Here is a 20,240-nt window from a genome sequence, read left to right on the forward strand (position 1 = left end):
ATCAATGAAAACACCTACATTTTAAAAGCCATCTATGTCTGGAAGCACATAATAATAAAAAGACACCATACAGTATATACTGCAAAATGATAGTAGCATTCACCATCTAAAGTTAAGCTTTAGTCAAAACTGTTATAGCCAGTAAGCTATCATTTTATGTAAATTTGAGCTGCACACTGTTGCAAGTTTAAATGTAACAAAATAATGCTAGTTACCAAACTGTCACAGTCCTGACCAAAATACGCTATTGTTAACATTGAAAAAAAGGTTGCCCAATAAATGGAATATTTAACAATTTGTAATTAAAGAATAAGTGTTTCATCATTTGGAAAAGTAAAAAGACAGGGTAATATCTTTTATATCTTTGTTAAAGTCTTCAATTGGTATAGGCTTAAGAAATTTTTTAAAAAATTAGTCCTTCACCCTAACCGGTTTGGTTCAATGGATAGAGCATCGGCCTGCGGAATCAAGGGTCCCAGGTTCGATTCCGGTCAAGGGCATGTACCTTGGTTGCGGGCACATCCCCAGTGGGGAGTGTGCAGGAGGCGGCTGATAGATGTTTCTCTCTCAGTGATGTTTCTAACTCTCTATCTCTCTCCCTTCCTCTCTGTAAAAAAATCAACAAAATATATTAAAAAAAAGAAATTAGTCCTTCAAAAACCTGGTTCAATCTATGATGTCATGGGTCCCTAAATGCTGTGACAATTTACACTCAACCCATTTGGTAACATACTATGACTAGTTTTGTTTTAATATAATTTTTGGTTGTCTAAGACCTCCTTCTCTTCTCTCTTCATTACTACAGTTAATCAAGAGTTACAAACATATAAACACGCATACACTTCCTAATATAGGAGAGTATTAATCAGAAACTCTTTATATATAACATGTATACTATAAAATATACATATTTGTTCTACTCATTGAAAAACAAAAAAATTATTTTATACATTCATTTTATGACACTAAAATGCAGAGAGTGGTAATAACCACAATTACTTTAAATATAAATGGATTAAATTCTCCAATCAAAAGACATAGGGCAGCTGAATGGATAAGAAAACAAAACCCCATATGGTGCCTATAAGAGATTCACTTCAGATCAAAAAAGACATACAAAGACTAAAAGTAAAGGGATGGAAAAAGATATTTCATGAAAATGGAAACAAGCAAACAAAAAGAGCTGGGTAGCAATATTTATACCAGACAAATTAGACTTTAAAACAAAGGCTAGCCCTGATCAGGCGGCTCAGTTGGTTGGAGTGTTGTCCTATACGCCAGAAAAGGTTGTGGGTTCGATCCCCAGTCAGGGCACATATAAGAGGCAACCGATCAATGTTTCTCTCTCACATTGATGTTCCTCTCTCTCTCTCTCTCTCCCCCCCTCCTCTCTCAAAAATTAATAAACACATCACTAGGTGAGGATAAATAAAATTTTTAAAGGCTATACTAGTATAATAAGAGAGACAGAAGGGCCAGAAATTCCACTTCTAGGTATTTATCTGAAAAAAAAAAAAGCACTAAATTGAAAAGACATATACATCTATATGTTGATTGTGGAATTATTTACAACCACCAAGATATGGAAGCAACCTAAATGTCCATCAGTAGATGAATAGATAAAGAAGTGGATCATATACGCAATGAAGGGAATATGACTCAGCCATAAAAAATGACTTTCCCTGGCAGTTTCTCAGTGGTTATAGCAACAGCCCATGGACCAAAGGGTCGAGGGCTCAATTCCCAGTGAAGGGCACATTGGTTACAGGTTTGATCATGCCCCTGGCATGTGTTGGAGGCAATCTCTCACTTCGATGTTTCTCTTTTTCTCTCCTTCTCTTTTGCTCCTTCCTCCCTTCCACTCTCTCTAAAAATCAATGGAAAAAATATCTTCATGTAAGGATTTAAAAAAAAAAAAAAGGAACATCTTGCCATCTGCAAAACACAGACGAACCTAGAGCAGGAATAGCAAAGTCCGGCTGTGAGCTGCATAAGGCCCACAAAAATCATTTGGTCTAGCCCTACCAAGGCATTAGGGATGAGCTAATTCAATGTTTGACCAAATATTTTTAAGTTGATAATTTTGTATGGCCCGCAAATGATATTATGAATATCCAAATGGCACTTGGCAGGAAAAAGGTTCCCCACCCCTGACCTAAAGGGTATTGTGATGAATGAAATGTCAGACAGAGAAAAACAAATGCCATATGATTTCACTTATATGTGGAATCTGAAAAACAAAATACACGAACAAACAAAACAAAAACAAACACAGATACAGAGAACACTTTGACAACTGCCAGATGGACGGGGGTTGGGGAGATAGATGAAAAGGGGGAAGGGATTAAGAAGTACAAACTGGTAGTTATAAAATAGTCATGGGGATGTCAAGTATAGCATAGGGAATATGGCCAATAATACTGTAATAACTATGTATGGTGTCAGATGTTTACTAGGTTTATCAGGGTGATTACTTCATAAGTTAAATAAATGTCACTATATTGTATAAATGAAACTAATATAAAATTGTATGTCAACTTTAACTGAAAAATCAAAATTAAGAAATAAAAGCAAAAAATAAAATATGCTGAGAGGCACTTCTATTTTAACAAGACATCAATGAATATAAGCTATGATCAAAATTTAAATAGCAATGATTTTACTAACTCTTTACTCACAAAAATCTTTTTTCCTTCACACAATATTGTTGAAGTTCTAAATTTCTATACTATTCAATGACAGTTTTTATGAAATAACACTATTTTCTCCATCTCCAAAGCATATAACACCATACTACCATATAATACATAAAAGAAACTATTTTTTTCCCGAAGAGAAAGCATTTATCATCGATTTATTTCCAGAAATGCTAAGCAGCTGGGAGGAACGAGCATGTTTATCTGTGTGTTTCCCTTTGTACACTAATATTCTATTTGAAATTGTGCATTTTATGAAGTCTTACTCACCTCTGCCGGATGCTGAATTATGTACAAGTAGGTAGAGATGTGCAGAGGATGCACTGGTAGAAACGGACATAAACACACTTTCTGAGGCCGGCTAAAGGGCATAAAGGAAAAGAAAGCCTGTAAATGTTTAAAATAAAATATGACAATAACCTGAAACTTGAACATAACCCAACTTTTTTATTTTTTAATCCTCATTGGAGGGTTTTTTTCTCATTGACTCTAGAGAGAGACGTGTAGGGAGCGGCTATAGGGTTAAGCCTCGGGCTGACCTGTTGACAAAGCCACAAACAAGTCCCAGTTTACAGGGCACAGCCCCCTTAGCATAATTAGGCTTGACCTTATGAAGCTCCCTAGATCTTATCTAGGTAGCTAAGGGGCTGCCAAAACAAGTGAAACTCACAAGAACACTGTAACTATGGTGACCACTACCTTGTTTACCTCTGGCTATAAAATAAAGCATCAGCTTGCTGTCTGTGTCTCTCTCTCTGTGGCCTCAGCCAGGCACAGGAGATCCACCTAGAATCAGACTCCGCTTATTCTTTGTTTTTTCTACATCCTTCACCGTCCCCGCCCACCCACCCCCCTCCCCCGCCCCTCAAGCTCACCAAATGCTCTGCACAGAGAAGAAGAGAGAGGTAAGAAAGGAAAGAGGGAAAGTGAGAGAGAAACATCAATGTGAGAAAGAAACATTGATGATTGCCCCCAGCACACACCCCAACTAGGCATCAAATCTAAAACATAGATATGTACCCTGACTGGAAATCTAACCCATGACCCTTCTGTGCACAGGATGAGGCTCCAACCACTGAGAAACACTGGCCAAGGCTAAAGTTGCATTCTTTTAAAATGAAACACCAAGAATGAATTTATTCACTCAGACTTTACATATGAGAATTTGAAAAAAAGATTCTAGTAAATTCTTTACCATCTAGATCAAAGTACCTCGAAAAAATCATGTCTTAGTTATCTGTAGTTGAACAATACTCATAAATCAGGAGCATAGTCTTTTATTCATGAAGCAACACTTGTACTAACTTGCATTCCACATCAAGAACAAATCTGATGTCAAAGAGAAACTTGGCAACTTTTCTACATCATCTGGAAGTTGGAGGGAACATTATGATGATAAAGTATTAGAACAGAATTACCACCTAAAAGAAAGTTCTAATCAAATTTAGACATCAATCAACACGGGAGCTTAATAATTGTGAGAAACCCAAACAGCAGCCACCAAATTATATTTGGCTGGAATTATATCCAAATACAATAGGCAGAGCATCTGCCTATATTCCCTTTTGCTGTTGTTTACTTTGTTGTTTTTGTTTTACTTTTTAGTAAGTAAAGCTACTACTGTTTCAGTAACACTTGTATTCATTACAAAATGCATATGGAATAAAAATGTGCACTTCCCATCTGAGCCCTCTAGCTTAGAGTATTCTCTTCTCTAGGGGCAACCAATGACCAGTTACTTGTGTGTCCTTTCAAAGGAATTGTAGAAACATACATGGATATTTTACCATTAACCCTACATTTGATATGTGTGTTTACCAGTATGAAATTTATCAAGCAGCCAGACACAGTGTATCATGGAAGTAAATTTTCACAACAGATCACTATTACAGACAGGTGTTATATGACATTACAATAGTGTACAAGTGAATGTGATATTATAGGGAATTCCCAAGAGCATACAAACTACTACAAAACTAACCACTATCAGTAATCTTGCTTATGCAGAGGGATAGCCTGAGGTAAGAAATGCTTATGCCAATAAACTTAGAGTGTGAGTAAATTGGTTCAATTGTATCTACAATCTCTTTCTGCAAGAAACTGTCAAACCTATGCTCCTGCTGAAGAAATTATCTATGTGATAATCTTAGGCAGAGGTATAAATGTATTTTACAACATGTCCCCACTCCACTCTCCATCATCAAAACTAAATGGATGATTAACCAAAGGAAAACCAATATACTTGCTTTCTAATAACATACAAAATTATTTGGTATGATTACTCTGCCCTACACTGGATTCTCTCCCAGGAATGTGAGATTTTAGGAATGGAGTCATTCCGTGGTCACAAGAAGAGTAAACAAAAGTAAACACAAAAAGGAACAGAGTGACTGACTGAACTAGGTATTTTGACAAACATATCAAGGGTGACAATTAGAAAGGATTCTCCATTCAGTAGAATAAAAAATGATGCACATTCAACTACTAAAACTTTAAGCTTCTGACTTATTATTTTTGTAATCCGCACCCAAGAATCTTATTGATTTTAGAGAGGGAGGGAGGAAGGAGGGAGGAAAGGAGAGGGAGAGAGGCACCAATGTGAGAGAGAAACTGATCAGTATACTATCCAACCAGGGATGGAACCCACAATCTAGCTATACGACCTGATGGGGAATCAAACCCACAATCATTCAGTGTACAGGATGATGCTCCAACCAACTGAGCCACCCGGCCAGGGCTAAGTATCTAACTCTTTTATATGTAACTCTGTATATGACTAAAGTGCACAGATGTCAGTAAAATTATTTTATAAAATGTAATTTCAGATAAGATGAAGCCATTTTAAAAATTCAGAATTTAATTTAATATCAACTTAAATATCTAAGAATACAAAAGAATGCCCCCCCCCCAAAAAAAACACAACTGTCCTATGCAGGAAACATCAGTAGAGCCAAAGAACTGCAATCAAGTAAACACGCTGGGAAGAAGCTTCAGATTTCTGTGAATAGCAGAAAACTAGGTAAACATACCCTGAAAATAACATCTTTAGCTCATGATATATATGGTGATTATTAAAGTCCTTAATATGACAGAATAGTGCAAACACTGCCCTGGTATTGGTAGCTCTGGGTTTCATGTCTGACCAAAACTTCTGTTCAGAAGAGAAAAAAAACAACAAAAAACTCAGTTACTTGAGATGGTAATTTCCTTACTGAGAAGACATTCTGAACTTTAGGAATATTTGGAATTAAGTAGTTTGGAGAGTTCCACTTACAGGATGATAGGGAACGTTGCTTCACAGACCCACTTGCCAGTGAAGCAAGCAAATACCGACAAAAACTATTTTTAAAAACAACCATTTAAAGTCTAGAAATTGCCCTGAGGACATATTCGAATAAAGAAATATTATTCAAGAATGCCTACTAAAATTTGGTATAGGCGAAACCAGACTCGAAAGGGTCCTAGTTGCCCACCACTACCAGAGTCAAGTAAGTACAGATGAGGTTGAATCCTTATGGTGCATTTATTAATCAGATAGCTGGCAATCTGAGAGAGCAGCAGGTATAACACCCTGAAAAGACTGCTCTGACCCTTCATTTCAAACAAGCTCATAGAGGGTTAGTGGGTGGGAAAAAATCTAAAGTTAGTGAGTTCCTACCCTAGGGTCTGCCTTCATTCATTGTCCTTGCAAAGAGTAGCCCCATAACACTGCAAAGATAGCCTGGAACGCTGTCTCCCTTCAGATAGATTCTGTCCTTGATCTGAGCTCCTGGCTGTCTTACCCCAGGGTCTGTTCTCCTTCTTATAATACGTTGTTTAGTTTCCCAGGGTCTATAAGAAAATCTCTTCTTCCCAGTGAGTAGCTATTAAACAACTATGATTCTATTTCCATTCCATGCCATCCCCTATCCCCGGGACAGTTTATGGCATCTGGGCCATAAACCATTTCCTACCTTGCCCCAGCTCAGGTTATGACATGCATTGACCACGAGGGAGCAGACAGTCGACTGGTCAATCAGTCGCTATGACATGCACTGACCACCAGGGGGCAGGCGCTCTGGTTAGGTTAGCTTGCTGCTGGGGTCCGGCCGATCAGGACTTATCGAGATGGGTCGGACATGCCCTGGAGCCTTCCCGTGGTCTCTCCCCAGAGACGCAGCAAGCTGAGTAGTAAGGAGCCATGAGCAGGCGGGCAGTAAGGAGCAAGGGATCCTGGACTGTGAGAGGGTGCAGGCCAGGCTGAGGGACCTCCCAACCCTGAGTGCACGGATTTCATGCAACAGGCCTCTAGTTTACTAATGAAAAAACAGCTAGCCCTAACTGGTTTGGCTCAGTGGACAGAACATCAGCCTGCGGACTGAAAGGTCCCAGGTTCGATTCCGGTCACGGGCATGTACCTTGGTTGCGGGCACATCCCCAGTAGGAGGTGTGCAGGAGGCAGCTGATCGATGTTTCTCTCTCATTGATGTTTCTAACTCTCTATCCCTCTCCTTTCCACTCTGTAAAAAATCAATAAAATATATTTAAAAACAAAACAAACAAAAAACATCTAAACACTTTATGTGTAGACACTGTAACTGATTTAGGCTGAAATTACTTGTTTTTGGCTTATGCTTTGACATGCTCATAAAATATCATCACCTATTTACTATAAAGCATGTCTCCTTTGTTAACCTAAGTCTTGTTACATTTACCTCAAATTTTAAAAAACTATAGTTCTTTTGAACATTTTGCATTATAACTGGTCAACTTTATATCTTAGCAAGTTACCTTACAATATGAATTTGTGCTTATTTGTTTATACGTTAACAGCAATTTTCCTCATACTCTTCTCTTCCACAATAGTCTGCATACACTGTGCTGGTGATTAGCTGTCCAAATGTTAAACCCTCTCTTACCAAACTAGTGGATAAGTGTATAGCAATTGCTCTCCTCATTCTAAAATCTTTTCCCAAAGAACAAGAATTCTTCCTATATACAAACTTAACTCTTAAAGATTTAAATATTTCAAATTGTTACTAGATTAAAAAATTATAAATTCCAAAAATTTTTATTCAAATATTTACTGTACACTTATGGGCCAGATATTAGGCACTTGGGGCAACAAAACAAAGATTCCTGCTCTCATGGAGCTTATTTGTTTTTGATATGCCAGAAAATTCCTTCCTTCCTTCCTTTGAACTATTGTGGTTGACAGAAAGAAAAAAAGTAACAGAAAACTACACATCAAAACATTATTTACACATAATGAACATTCATTTTAAAATAAAAAATCAAACTACTTCTAGAATCTGTACAGATCTAAGAAAGAAAAATTAATATATGAGGAAATATCAACTAGTCAACTGGGTATAGGTTTGGGGAATAACTTATTAAGGTATGTCACTGACAATGTCATTGTCTTGCTATGTGAGCTGGAACACGTCACAGGTTTTCCAATTTCCTCCTTCATAAAGCTGGTAATAAAGTGCCAGTAAAGTTCTGGGGAATAACTACTGAATGAATCATAAGCAAATGTTATAAAATTATAATCATTTACAAATATTAATTTTCAACTAATGTATAACAGAATGACCAAAGTATGAACTAAGGTTTTTCCCTCTTCCACATGTATAATGTATTGCCAATGTATTATAAATACTGTTTTTCATCATTGTGGTTTATCTTCTTTAAAATATATACAACCCACTTAATGTTAATTATATTCTTAAAATATAAGTAAAATTTTTTAATTATTTCCTGCCAGAAGCTGGTCCACCCTTGCTGCTTGACACAGTCGCTGAAGGGAAGAAACATCTGCACAGCTTATGTCTCAAGGGACCTGGCGTATATGGCATATGTTTGCTCCCCCTCTTAACGCTATGTGTTTTAAACAGAACCACCTCCTCAAGAAAGGTTGTTTCCCCAGGTGAGGATTTTTCCCTGGAGTTAGGGAGGGAATAAAACCCCTTAATTAAGTGCCAGGCGGGTAATTAATCACTTTAACTACGAACAAGCTACATAATCTTTACTTAGGATACTCTCCTTCAGTTACTTCCTTGTAGTTTAATAGAACAATAGAGTAACCTTGGAATGGGGATAAGAAACGCCCTAATCTTTGGAATAGAATTGATAGGATTAAAATCAACTAGTATAAATACAGATGTAACAAGACAATAAACGCAGAACATGGAACCTGGCTGGAGAACCCAGTGAGAGAACATGGCAAGAGAATCTGGACAGAACTTGGCTGGAGATCCTGACTAGAGAACCTGGCTATGATGATAGACTGAACACTACCTCCGTGTCATTCCTTCTTTGCCGACTCCGTCCACACCTTTGGGAACCGCTGGACCTGCTGGGGCTGGACCCCAACAATTTCCCTGAGGATATTTTATAAAATCTGTGGGGGGTTTTTTCTTTTCTCATTAAGGATTACGGGAATAAATATGTAGGACTCCTATCAGACTAAGATTGACTGGCTTCTGAAGTGAATGCTATAATAAAAGGGTAATCTGTCACTCTGGGCATGCTATCTCTGCCAGCCTGTAGGCAAATGAAATTGTAGCTGGCATATGACCAGAGATGCTAGAACAGGGGTGGGCAAACTTTTTGACTCGAGGGCCACAATGGGTTCTTAAACTGGACCGGAGGGCCGGAACAAAAGCATGGATGGAGTGTTTGTGTGAACTAATATAAATTCAAAGTAAACATCATTACATAAAAGGATACGGTCTTTTTTTTTTAGTTTTATTCATTTCAAATGGGCCGGATCCGGCCCGCGGGCCGTAGTTTGCCCACGGCTGTGCTAGAACCTACAAAAAACATTTTTCAAAAATTTAATTAAATGCCTTAGATAAGATCCACCAAAACTACGTTTCTCATAATACTAATTTTAAACAAGAAAATCTCACAGAGAAAAACATGTAAAGATTAGTGAATAGATTTACAAGAATATTTTAAAAGGATTTCTTTTACCTATATAAAAAAAAAAAAGCAAACGCTGAACACAGAAAAATAGTGCACCTCAGATTTCCCAATACTCAACAAGATTTTTATAGCCCCTACAGAGTGAAAAAGCAAAGAACAAAGAGTTTCATAGCCTTCAATAGATTACTTGAATAGACACTATTACACATAAAAATGCCAACAACTTGATTTTAAAACAAGCTTTAAAAAACTAAATACCACAGTGCCCTCTACTGTCATTTTAAAGGAATATAATCTTTATAATAAACAAGTTTTTAAATTTCTGAAACCAACTAAAAAAGAAACAGCTCTGCCCTGGCCAGTCAAGGACGCCTACCTCGGTTGCAGGATCTATCCCTCGTCCCAGCCCCAGTCTGGGCACATTCGGGACACAATCAATTAATGTGTCTCTTTCATGTAGATGTTTCTCTTTCTCTCTCTCTCTTTCTCTCTCTCTCTCTCTCTCTCTCTCTCTCTCTTATTATAGTAAACTTTTACCTCATAAAGAGAAAAAAATAACTTACATGTCTGATTGCTTCAAATATAAATAACAATAATATTTTCATACTCCCAAAATTTTTTTTTATCACTATACTATTATTTTATAACTGCCTTCAAGAGTAGAGGAAGGATAAGCTTAGAAAATAAAATCATGTTATAGGAAAGGAAACAACTCTATAAAGAGAATAAATATCTTTAAATGAGATTTCAGAGACCTGTGCTCCAGAGGTCTAAAGCAGTGCTCTCCACTCCCCAACCCCTCCCCTTTGACAAATTTGCCTTTCTGACTGAAAAGTGAGATGCCACTAATACAAATGAGACGCTGACCATAGGCAGGTAAAGGATTCAAGAGATAAAAGCTCTATCTTAAAAAAAAAAAAAAAAAAAAAAAGACAATAATTAAAATTGCCTCCCTCCCACTGCCCCCCCCCCACCCCTCCCCCCCCTCCCCCCCCCACCACAAAAAAAAATTGCTCATCCCAAAGTAACTAAAAGTAGTCATGGACACAGGAAAATGGAAGAATTGATGGATTATAAGACAAACACTTCCCTCAAAGAATTTATTATATGCAACAGGAAAACAAAAGCAGCCATACTATTCATTTCAGTATAATTCATTATTATTTGGTATACTAATAAAAATATGAAAGCTAAAGCAGCTATACTTCTTAGTAGTCATCTGACCTGGAGAGACTATAAAAGTGAATAACTATTTAATTCATAAAGCTGTCTTATGTACTGAATAAAAATATAGATGTAAAAGCACTTGTAACCTGTGAACTCTTTAAGTAATGACAAATTTTAGACTATACTACTTCTGAATATGTTTTCTCACTACATAAGCACTAACAGAACTATGAATTATTAATTTCGGGCAAATATACTTTAAAGAATTAATATGCTTTGATGTTCTTTGAAGAAAACTTCTATCAGAGGCTAATAACTCTTATTTTTCTTGGGGAATATAAATCAAACATTTAGAAAGCTCTAATGTGATTTTTAAAATTGGTCACTCCTCCTTGGAGACTTAATTAAGATTATGAAAAAAAATTCCCTTTTGACATATATCATCTTTGCTCAACTTTAAACATGATTAGCTTGCAAAGCAATCTGTAAATCAGTTAGCTTTCCACATATATTACTAATGAACTACTTCAAAGAGTAAACATATTTTCTATACTAACAGAAAAGAGAACATTACCTTAATAATTTTCTCTTAGGAATATGATACTTTTGAAATGCACAAAAAATTAAACTTGCAGATTGTCTAAGTTTTTAACCCTAAAAATTATCATCAATAACCTAGTTGATTTCAATTTTTTAATCCTCACCTTAGGATATGTTTGTTTCTTTATTGACTTTAGAAAGAGAAGGAGAGAAAGTGGGGGGTGGGAGAGAGAGAGAGAAACATGGAGTGCTCACTTGCCTTCCATATGCACCCCCACTGGGGATTGAATTTGAAACCTGGTTCTGTGCCCTAACCAGGAATTAAAAACCACGACCTCCAGTGTATGACACAATGCTCCAAAAACTGGGCACCACTGGCCAGGGCTAACCTAGTTGATTTTAAATTTACCAAAATTTAAAATTTGTTTGTTTTCTAATTCTAATTAGATACCAATTCAACAATCTTTATTTCATACTGCCTTGGGGGAAAGATTAAAAATGGCGGCAGAGTAAGTGGACATTACACAGACGCTCCCAGGACCAAACTGATATTACAACTAAAATATAGAAAAACTTCCTGAATAATCAACAGAAGACTTGCTAGAGAGAAGCCTAATAACTGAGGACCGAAAGTGGAGACCACAGAGAGACTGGTAGGGGGGCAGAGGTACAAAAGGGCTGGGGGTGGGTTGCCACTGAGAACTCTGGAGTCTAATCCCCAAGCTGGGTCCCCCAGCAGAAAGCACCAGAACTGAGAAGGGTGCCCACATAACATTTAGCTGTGAAAAGCAGCAGGGTCGCTGTCTGCCAGGGAATATACAGCTGGAAATTCAGGCACCCTCTTAAAGGGCCAATACACAAAATTCCTTGTCGAGCCACCACCTTGTGCTCTGGCAGAGGGAAGGCAGAGTGGACTGGAGATGTGTGAGCAGAAGCCAGGACTGGGGGCTTTGGGGTTAGAGCTCAGAAGACAGACACCCCGGTTTCCTATGCTGAGTCATTCCCTCATGCTGTGGAGGTAGGTCATCTTCCTCACGCAGACATTTGCTATACAGGCTACCTTGCCTGGGGGGAAGAACAGCTTTCCCATGGTGTGGAGTTGCTCAGGCCTATAAGAGACTGAAAATAACAATTAACCTCCAAGCAGAAGCAACTGCTCCACCCTGTTGAAAAAAACTCCTGAAAATCCTATCAATCTGTAGACCAGTGGTTCTCAACCTTCTGGCCCTTTAAATACAATTCCTCATGTTGTGACCCAACCATAAAATTATTTTCGTTGCTACTTCATAACTGTAATGTTGCTACTGTTATGAATCGTAATGTAAACATCTGATATGCAGGATGGTCTTAGGCGACCCCTGTGAAAGGGTCATTCGACCGCCAAAGGGGTCACGACTCACAGGTGGAGAACCGCAGAGGTGTCTCTGGAGACTTTGAGTCTTTGAGTTTTTGCCTAATCAGAAGCAGCATTTGACACTGTCCTGCACTAGAGATTGGGAGGCAGAGCAATCTACCTAAACAAGCAGCCAAAATGAGGAGGCTAAAAAACAACCCCCAAATGAAAGAACAAGAAAATTTGTGGGGAGCCAATATAGGATTAAGCCTCGAACTGACCTGCTGGCAAAGTCACAAACAAGTTCCAGCTTAGAGGGCATAGTCCTCTTAGCATAATTAGGCTTGACCTATGACACTCCCTAGATCTTACCTGGGAAGCTAATGGGCTGAGGGAAGTGCAACAAGAACAAAAACAAGTGAAACTCACAAGAACAGTGTAAACAAGTGAAACTCACAAGAACAGTGTAACTATGGTAACCACTACCTTATTTACCTCTGACTATAAAAATAAAGGCTCAGCTTGCCTCAGGATCTTTGTGGTCTCAGCCAGGCACAGGAAGATCCACGGAGACTAAAGAGAGCTAGAGAGTTCTGAACGCTGTCTCCATGTAAAACATTCTTCGCCGACTCCGTTCACACCTTTGGGACCCCCTGGACCGCTGGGGCTGGACCCCGGTAAAAATTCTCCAGAAGAAGAGATAAATGGATAAAAGAAATTTATCTGATACAGAGTTCAGAATAATGATGGTAAAGATGCTTAACAACATGCAAAAAGATATGAAAACAGAAATAAAGAATGACATAGCAGAAATAAAGAACACATTGGAAGGAATACACAGCAGATTAGAAGAAGCTGAAGATCGAATCAGTGAATTAGAAGACAGAGTTGAAAAAAATCACTCAGAGAACCAAAAAGAAAAAACAATTAAAAAAAAGGAGGGAGCTGTGGGAAAATGTGAAACATAACAATATTCAAATAGCAGGTATGCCAGAAATGGAGAAAGGGATAGAGAACATGTTTTAAGAAATAATGGCAGAAAACTTCCCTAACCTAGTAAAGGAAAAAGTCACACAAGTCCAGGAGGCACAGAGAACCCCAAGCAAGAAGAACCCAAACAGGCCCAGATCCAGACACATAATTAAAATGCCAAAAATTAAAGACAAAGGGAGAATCTTAAAGGCAGCAGGAGAAAAGAAAACTGTTATCTACAAAGAAGCTCTAATAAGGCTGACACCTGATTTCTCATCAGAAACTCTAGAGGCCAGAAGATTTTTTGGCATGAGATGAAGTTACACAAGGTAATGGAAAGCAAGAATCTGAAACCAAGATTACTATATCCAGCAAGGCTATCATTCAAAACAGATGGTCAAATAAAGAGCTTCCCAGACAAAAAAAAGGCTAAAGGAGTACATCACCAAGCCAGCATTATAAAAAATGCTAAAGGGGCTGCTGTAAGGAGAAGAAGAAACAGAGAGAAACCTAACCATACAGAATTAAAATGGCTACAAATAAGTACCTATCAATAACCCTAAATGTGAATAGATTAAATGTTCCAATCAAAAGGCATGGGTAGCTGAGTGGATATAAAAACATGACCCAACTATATGCTATCTACAAGAGACCCACCTCAAAACAAAAGACACACATTGGATGAAAGTGAAGGGATGGAAAAAAATTTTCTATGCAAATGGAAAAGAAAAAAAAAGCTGGAGTAGCAATACTCATATCCAACAAAATATACTTCAAAATGAAGGCCATCACAAGAGACAACAAAGGTCACTACACATAATACTAAAGGGATCGATCCAATAAGAGGATATAACCCTGGTAAACATATATGAACCCAATGTAAATATATTAAAAAAACAAAAAACTTCTAGAGGACTTTGAGAGAGACAGACATAGTAGGAGACTTTAACACCCCACTGACTTCACTCGATAGATCTTCCAGACAAAAACTTAACAAGGAAACAGTGACTCTAAAGGACACACTGGATCAGATGGATTTAACTGACATTTATAGAACATTTCACCCCAAAGCTGAAGAATATACATTCTTTTCAAGTGCACATAAATCATTCACAAAGATAGGCCACATGTTAGGACACAAAAAAAGTCTTTACAAGTTCAAGAAAACTGAAATCATATCAAGCATCTTCTCAGATTACAGTGGAATGAAATTAGAAATCAACTACAATAGAAACACCCAAAAACATTCAAATACATGGAGGCTAGTTATGTGTTTAGAGAAATAAATACTATTTTAAATAAATGGCCAAAAAATTGTGATTTAGTGATCACTCAAATATAAGAATGATTTTTCGTTTTTAAAACTATTTTAAGCATAAATGTTCACACAGAAAACATTATAATAAGACCCTAACAGCCTAATATTATAAAATATAAAGAGCCATCAATTAGTTTATATTGTATTGGTAACACCTAATAGCAGCGGTTCTCAACCTGTGGGTCGCGACCCCTTTGGTGGGTCGAACGACCCTTTCACAGGGGTCGCCTAAGACCATCGGAAAAGACATATTTTTGATGGTCTTATGAACTGAGACACTGCTCCTCTATATGTCTCCAGGCGGGTCCGCCCACATGCAGATACGCCCACATACAAGTGCCTGGCGTATTAAAGGGTCGCGGCATTAGGAAGGTTGAGAACCGCTGCCTAATAGTCTTCATATTTCTAGAATTGTATTCTAAACAATTAAACAAAATGCATAGCATGCCAACAGGGAGAAGAGCTTTTAAAAGGTAGAAAAATTTACTAGAAAAAGCTACATGCAGAAAAAATTGGCATGAATCATAACCCTAAAATATTAACAAAATGTAACTGAAAACAAGCTAAAATCCAGCAAGTCATTTTTATTTTTCAAAAGCAGATCAGATTAGGGGGTATGAAAGATGGAAATGCAGAGCAAAGGGGATTTTTAGGGTATGAAAATACTCTCTCTGATACTATACTAGTGGATATATGTTATTAAAAGTTGTCCAAACTTAAAATATGCACAACACCAAGAATTAACCTAATGTAAACTATAAACTTTGAGTGATACTGATGTGTCAATGTAGTTCATGAACAGTAAAAATGTGCCACTCTAGTGGGGAATGCTGATAATGAAGGAAATTATTCATGGATTGGTAGGAGCAAGGATTATATGGGACATCTCCATACCTTCCACTTCAATTTTGCTGTAAATCTGAAAGTGCTCTTTAAAAAGTAAAGTCTGTTGCCCTGGATGATATGGCTAGGTTGGTTGGGCCATCCTGTGCACCAAAAAATTGACCGTTTGATTCCCAGGCAGGGCACATGCCTGGGCTGCAGACTTGATCCCTGGTAGGGAGCAGCAGGACACAGCAAATCAATGTCTTGCTCTCACAAAGATGTTTCTCTCTCTCTCTCTCCTTCTCCCTTGCTCGCTCTCTCTCTCTAAAAATCAATAAAAAATCTTTATTTTTAAAGTAAAGTCTATTAAAGGGCAGAAGCAGATCAGAAAAGTTATAACCCTTTGCTAAACAGAGGAGACTACTTTTTAAAAGTATATACAACACTTATAATTAGCAGTTTTAAATAGACTGAAAACTATATAATAAAGCTCACATGATACTTTGGCCCTGGATTTATATTTGAAACACTTTTCTTTCATCATTTTTAAGTCTTATCATCTAACACCCTTAGACAGCTTATTTAAATAAATTATATTCAACGCCCCTTCTATTCATATAAATGGTGCCTTCTAGACACAAATTATCCATCCTTCTCAAAAGTCTATTAAGGTTCTACTATACATAGTACACTTAGAAAATATAAAAAGTTCCTTACACTCCAGATCCCTTCTTCTGAGGTCTTACAATCCAGCCCTTGTAAAATGTCCCCAGTAAGATACCCCAAGCACTCAAGTGGTACAGATCTTCAGCGGGTCTGTCCTAGTCTCCTGGGAATGCTTTTCTCCTGGCTGAATCCTTCCCATCTTTCAAATTTCAATATAAATGCTATCTCCTCAGAAATCTTTCCTGACACCACCCCCCCTTCTATTTTTATCATAGCAATCTATTCCTTTTCTTCATTGCTGGGTGTTTTTTCAAAACTGTAATTACATATTTGGTTTCTTGTTTACTGGTTTACTATCTGTATCCAATACCAGACTGAACAGTCCATGTGGACACTGACTCCACTGTATTTATTACCAGTGATCAGCAGAGCACTCAATAAACAATGGTTAAAGAAATGCATAGGTCCGGTACGCAGGAGAAGTGTATGGGCTAGAGCAGTCGTCGGCAAACTGCGGCTTGCAAGCCACATGCGGCTCTTTGGCCCCTTGAGTGTGGATCTTCCACAAAATACCACGTGTGGGCGCGCATGTACAGTGCGATTGAAACTTCGTGGCCCATGCGCAGAAGTCGGTATTTTGTGGAAGCGCCACACTCAAGGGGCCAAAGGGCCGCATGTGGCTCGCAAGCCGCAGTTTGCTGACCACTGGGCTGGAGCAACAATTTTCAACCGGTGTGCCACAAGAATTTTTAAAACATGCAACATCTGACTCTTTAGTCAGGGGCACTGAGCTCTTTTCCCTGAGATGTTAAATTTAAAAAATGACAACAGCTCACACAATAGCTGCCCAGTGTGAATGAATCAAAATTATACCTATTTTTTTTTCAGATGAGCAAAATATATAAAATCTTTTTTGGTGTGCTGCAGAATTCTAGTAATTAGTTTACGTGTGCTATGAGATCAAAAAAGTTGAAAATCGCTGGGCTAGAGATATTGGAGTTAGAGGCGATAACTTACCCATGAAAACTGGTAACATCACTTGTGGGAAGCGTGTGGCATTGGAAGAGAATTTAGAACCATGACCTGAAGTGCAACATTTAGAGTTAAAGCAGAATAAGAAGACTAGGGCAAAGAAGTCAGATAAACTAAAGGGAGGCCACAGAAAGTGTTTCAAGAAGTGAGTATTGCCCGGGCCTCGTTGGTTTGACTCAGTGGATAAAGCATTGGCCTGCGGACTAAAGGGTTCGGGGTTCTATTCCAGTCAAGGGCATGTACCTTGGTTGCAGGCTCCTCCTGGGCCTGGGCCCTGGTCCGGGTGTGGGCAGGAGGCAACCAATCAATGTGTTTCTCTCATATCAATATTGCTCTCTGTCTTTTATTCTCTCTTCCACTCTCTCTAAAAATCAATGGAAAAATATCTTCAGGTGAGGATTTAAAATAAATAAAAATAAAGCGGCTGTACCACTTTTAAAAAATAAAAAGTGAGCCCTAGCCGGTTTGGCTCAGTGGATGGAGCGTTGGCCTGCGGACTGAAGGGTCCCAGGTTCGATTCTGGCCAAGGGCACATGCCTGGGTTGCAGGCTTGATCCCCAGTGGGGGGGCATGCAGGAGGTGGCCGATCAATGATTCTCTCTCATCATTGATGTTTCTATCTCTCTATCCCTCTCCCTTCCTCTCTAAAATCAATAAAGATATATTTAAATAAATAAACAAATAAATAAATAAAAAGTAATAATTATACATATATAAAAAAAGAAGTGAGCCCTAACTGGTTTGGCTCAGTGGATAGAGCGTCGGCCTGCAGGCTGAAGGGTCCCGGGTTCAGTTCCAGTCAAGGGCATGTACCTTGGTTGCGGGCACATCCCCAGTAGGGAGTGTCCAGGAGGCAGCTGATTGATGTTTCTCTCTCATCAATGTTTCTAACTCTCTATCTCTCTCCCTTTCTCTCTGTAAATAATCAATAAAATATTTTTTTTTTTAAAAAGAAGTGAGTATTCAACAGCAGAATGCTGCCAAAAAGTCTAGTAAGAATTGAACAGAAAAGGATCCGTTGGATTTCACCTCCTGCATCTGGTGGCTTTCGTGAGAGCCAACTCAGGAAAGTATGCGTCTGGGGACTAAGTGCAGTGTGATTCCAAGGTGAGGACGCAGGGGCTCCACCTAACAGTTACATTGCGGAGGGCACCAGGGAGCTAGCTGATAGATGGAGACCTTCGGTAACCAAGGAAAATGATCCAGAACACCCAGGACGGGAAGAGAATCGTGTATCTCCACAGCAAAACGTTCGAACAAGTAGGGAAAGCCATCCTCACAACCCTCCTGACAAGCACCCAAACAACTGCGCGCGTTGTGAGCATTCAATAATGTGAGCTGGTGGCGGTGCTGCGCGTTCAGTCCAGAATCTCGCCCTCGGACTGTGAGAGACCACGCCTGTTTTATCCATAAATGCCTGCATCCCCAGGACCTAACAGGGTGCCTGGCACACAGTGGGTGCTCAGTAAATATTTCTGAGGGAATTTAGAATTCTGAATACACTCTTCAACGCCTCTACTAGCCACTTTTGATGGTTTCTGTCCTCTAATGCATTTTGTTTTGCTTTTATTTGTGAGATGACTGTCGCTCATGCATAACGGTGTTAACAATGACAAGGATTACTGCCATTAAGCCTTTCTTTCCCATCACTCTTAAGTTTCTTGACAGGAGAACTGAAGTCCGCTGATCACGTGACGCGCTCCGGGTCTTGCGGGGAGTGAGGCTACATAACACGAAACCTAGATAAGCGGCTTCTTACTAACGAGCAGTGACAAGTGTGCTCCGTGATTGCGAGGTCAGCCAGCGGGCCCGCACCCCAAGCGCTGCGATGCCTGAGCCAGCGCTCCTAGGTCGTCGGGGAGCGCCCCGCAGCCTCCCCGGAGGCCGCCCCGCCCCGCGTCCCCCCCGCCACCTCCCCGCTCCCCGTCACCTGCACCGGCTGCACTCGGGCCTCCGCTCAGCCGGCTCCACCGGCAGCTCCCACAGCCCGTCCGCACTGTCGTCCGCCTCCTCGCCCAGGGCCGCCGCCGGCGCCTCGCCGCTCTCCCGCCGCTCCTCCTCCTTCGGCGTCTGAGACCGCGAGGCCGGCGGCCGCGTGACCAGTTCCCGGGGTGTTCGCGCCTCTTTCTGCGGGTCCATGGCGGGGACGCAGCTCCGGCTGTTCACACTGAGTCCCCGCTGCCGCCAGGGGGCGCCACACGCCAGCGAACCAGGCTCGCGCCGCGCGCCGCCACGCACGCACGCCACGTCCGGGGACGGGCCTCCGAAGTTTACGCCCCATGGTCCCGCCCCTCAGCGGAGAAGGAACGAGCCCATTGGTCAATGTCCAGTGCGACCTTTCACCTAGAACCAGACTGGGAAGTGTGGCTTGTCCTGGGGAAGTGTGAGGTTAGCTTTGCATCGCTGGGGCAGGTAAAGGAATGCCCTCTGAAAACGCCGCAGGTAGCAAAACCCAGTGAACCGTCCTTAATTTCACTTCTTTAAAAGCGAAAATAAGATGGAATTCAGCGTTTTCCGCCTTAGCATGGCCCTTGAAGAATTTGCTGGGTGAGTGTTCACAGCAGTTGCAGCAGCTGATGCATGTGATAGCTAAAGGCCACGCCAGGAGATGTTGCACTGACTGAAAATTGGATTCACTCTTGCCTGATTCATGCAAACTTCTTGCTCTAGAAAGGCAGGGACCTGTGTCCTGTATCTTGTACTTGGTATTTCTCCCGGTATCAAGCGTACAGTAAGACACCAAGATTTTGTTAAATGAGGTTTTGAGTTTTCCAAGGCCCCT

At 39.8% G+C, this 20,240-nt stretch overlaps 1 protein-coding gene across 3 annotated transcripts in view; it reads right to left on the reverse strand.

Moving 5' to 3' along the window:
• Positions 1 to 19,671, reverse strand: part of DTWD2 (DTW domain containing 2) — a 72,472-nt gene extending 52,801 nt beyond the window's left edge. Inside the window, exons 1-3 of one of the 3 annotated variants that reach the window (XM_036310171.1) lie at positions 5,726 to 5,758; positions 3,909 to 4,064; positions 2,967 to 3,057 (exon numbers count right to left, since the gene is read on the reverse strand). In XM_036310171.1, coding sequence (XP_036166064.1) covers positions 2,967 to 3,057; positions 3,909 to 3,922 — 105 coding nt within the window. In that variant the 5' untranslated portion in view covers positions 3,923 to 4,064; positions 5,726 to 5,758. Of the gene's footprint in view, positions 1 to 2,966; positions 3,058 to 3,908; positions 4,065 to 5,725; positions 5,759 to 19,388 lie in introns of those variants that run through there. The other 2 variants (XM_036310169.1, XM_036310170.1) reach the window with 2 other exon arrangements.
• Positions 19,672 to 20,240: the final 569 nt, after the last annotated feature.

The sequence above is a fragment of the Myotis myotis genome, unplaced genomic scaffold, assembly GCF_014108235.1.
Source record: "Myotis myotis isolate mMyoMyo1 unplaced genomic scaffold, mMyoMyo1.p scaffold_m19_p_5, whole genome shotgun sequence".
Lineage (NCBI taxonomy): Eukaryota > Metazoa > Chordata > Mammalia > Chiroptera > Vespertilionidae > Myotis > Myotis myotis.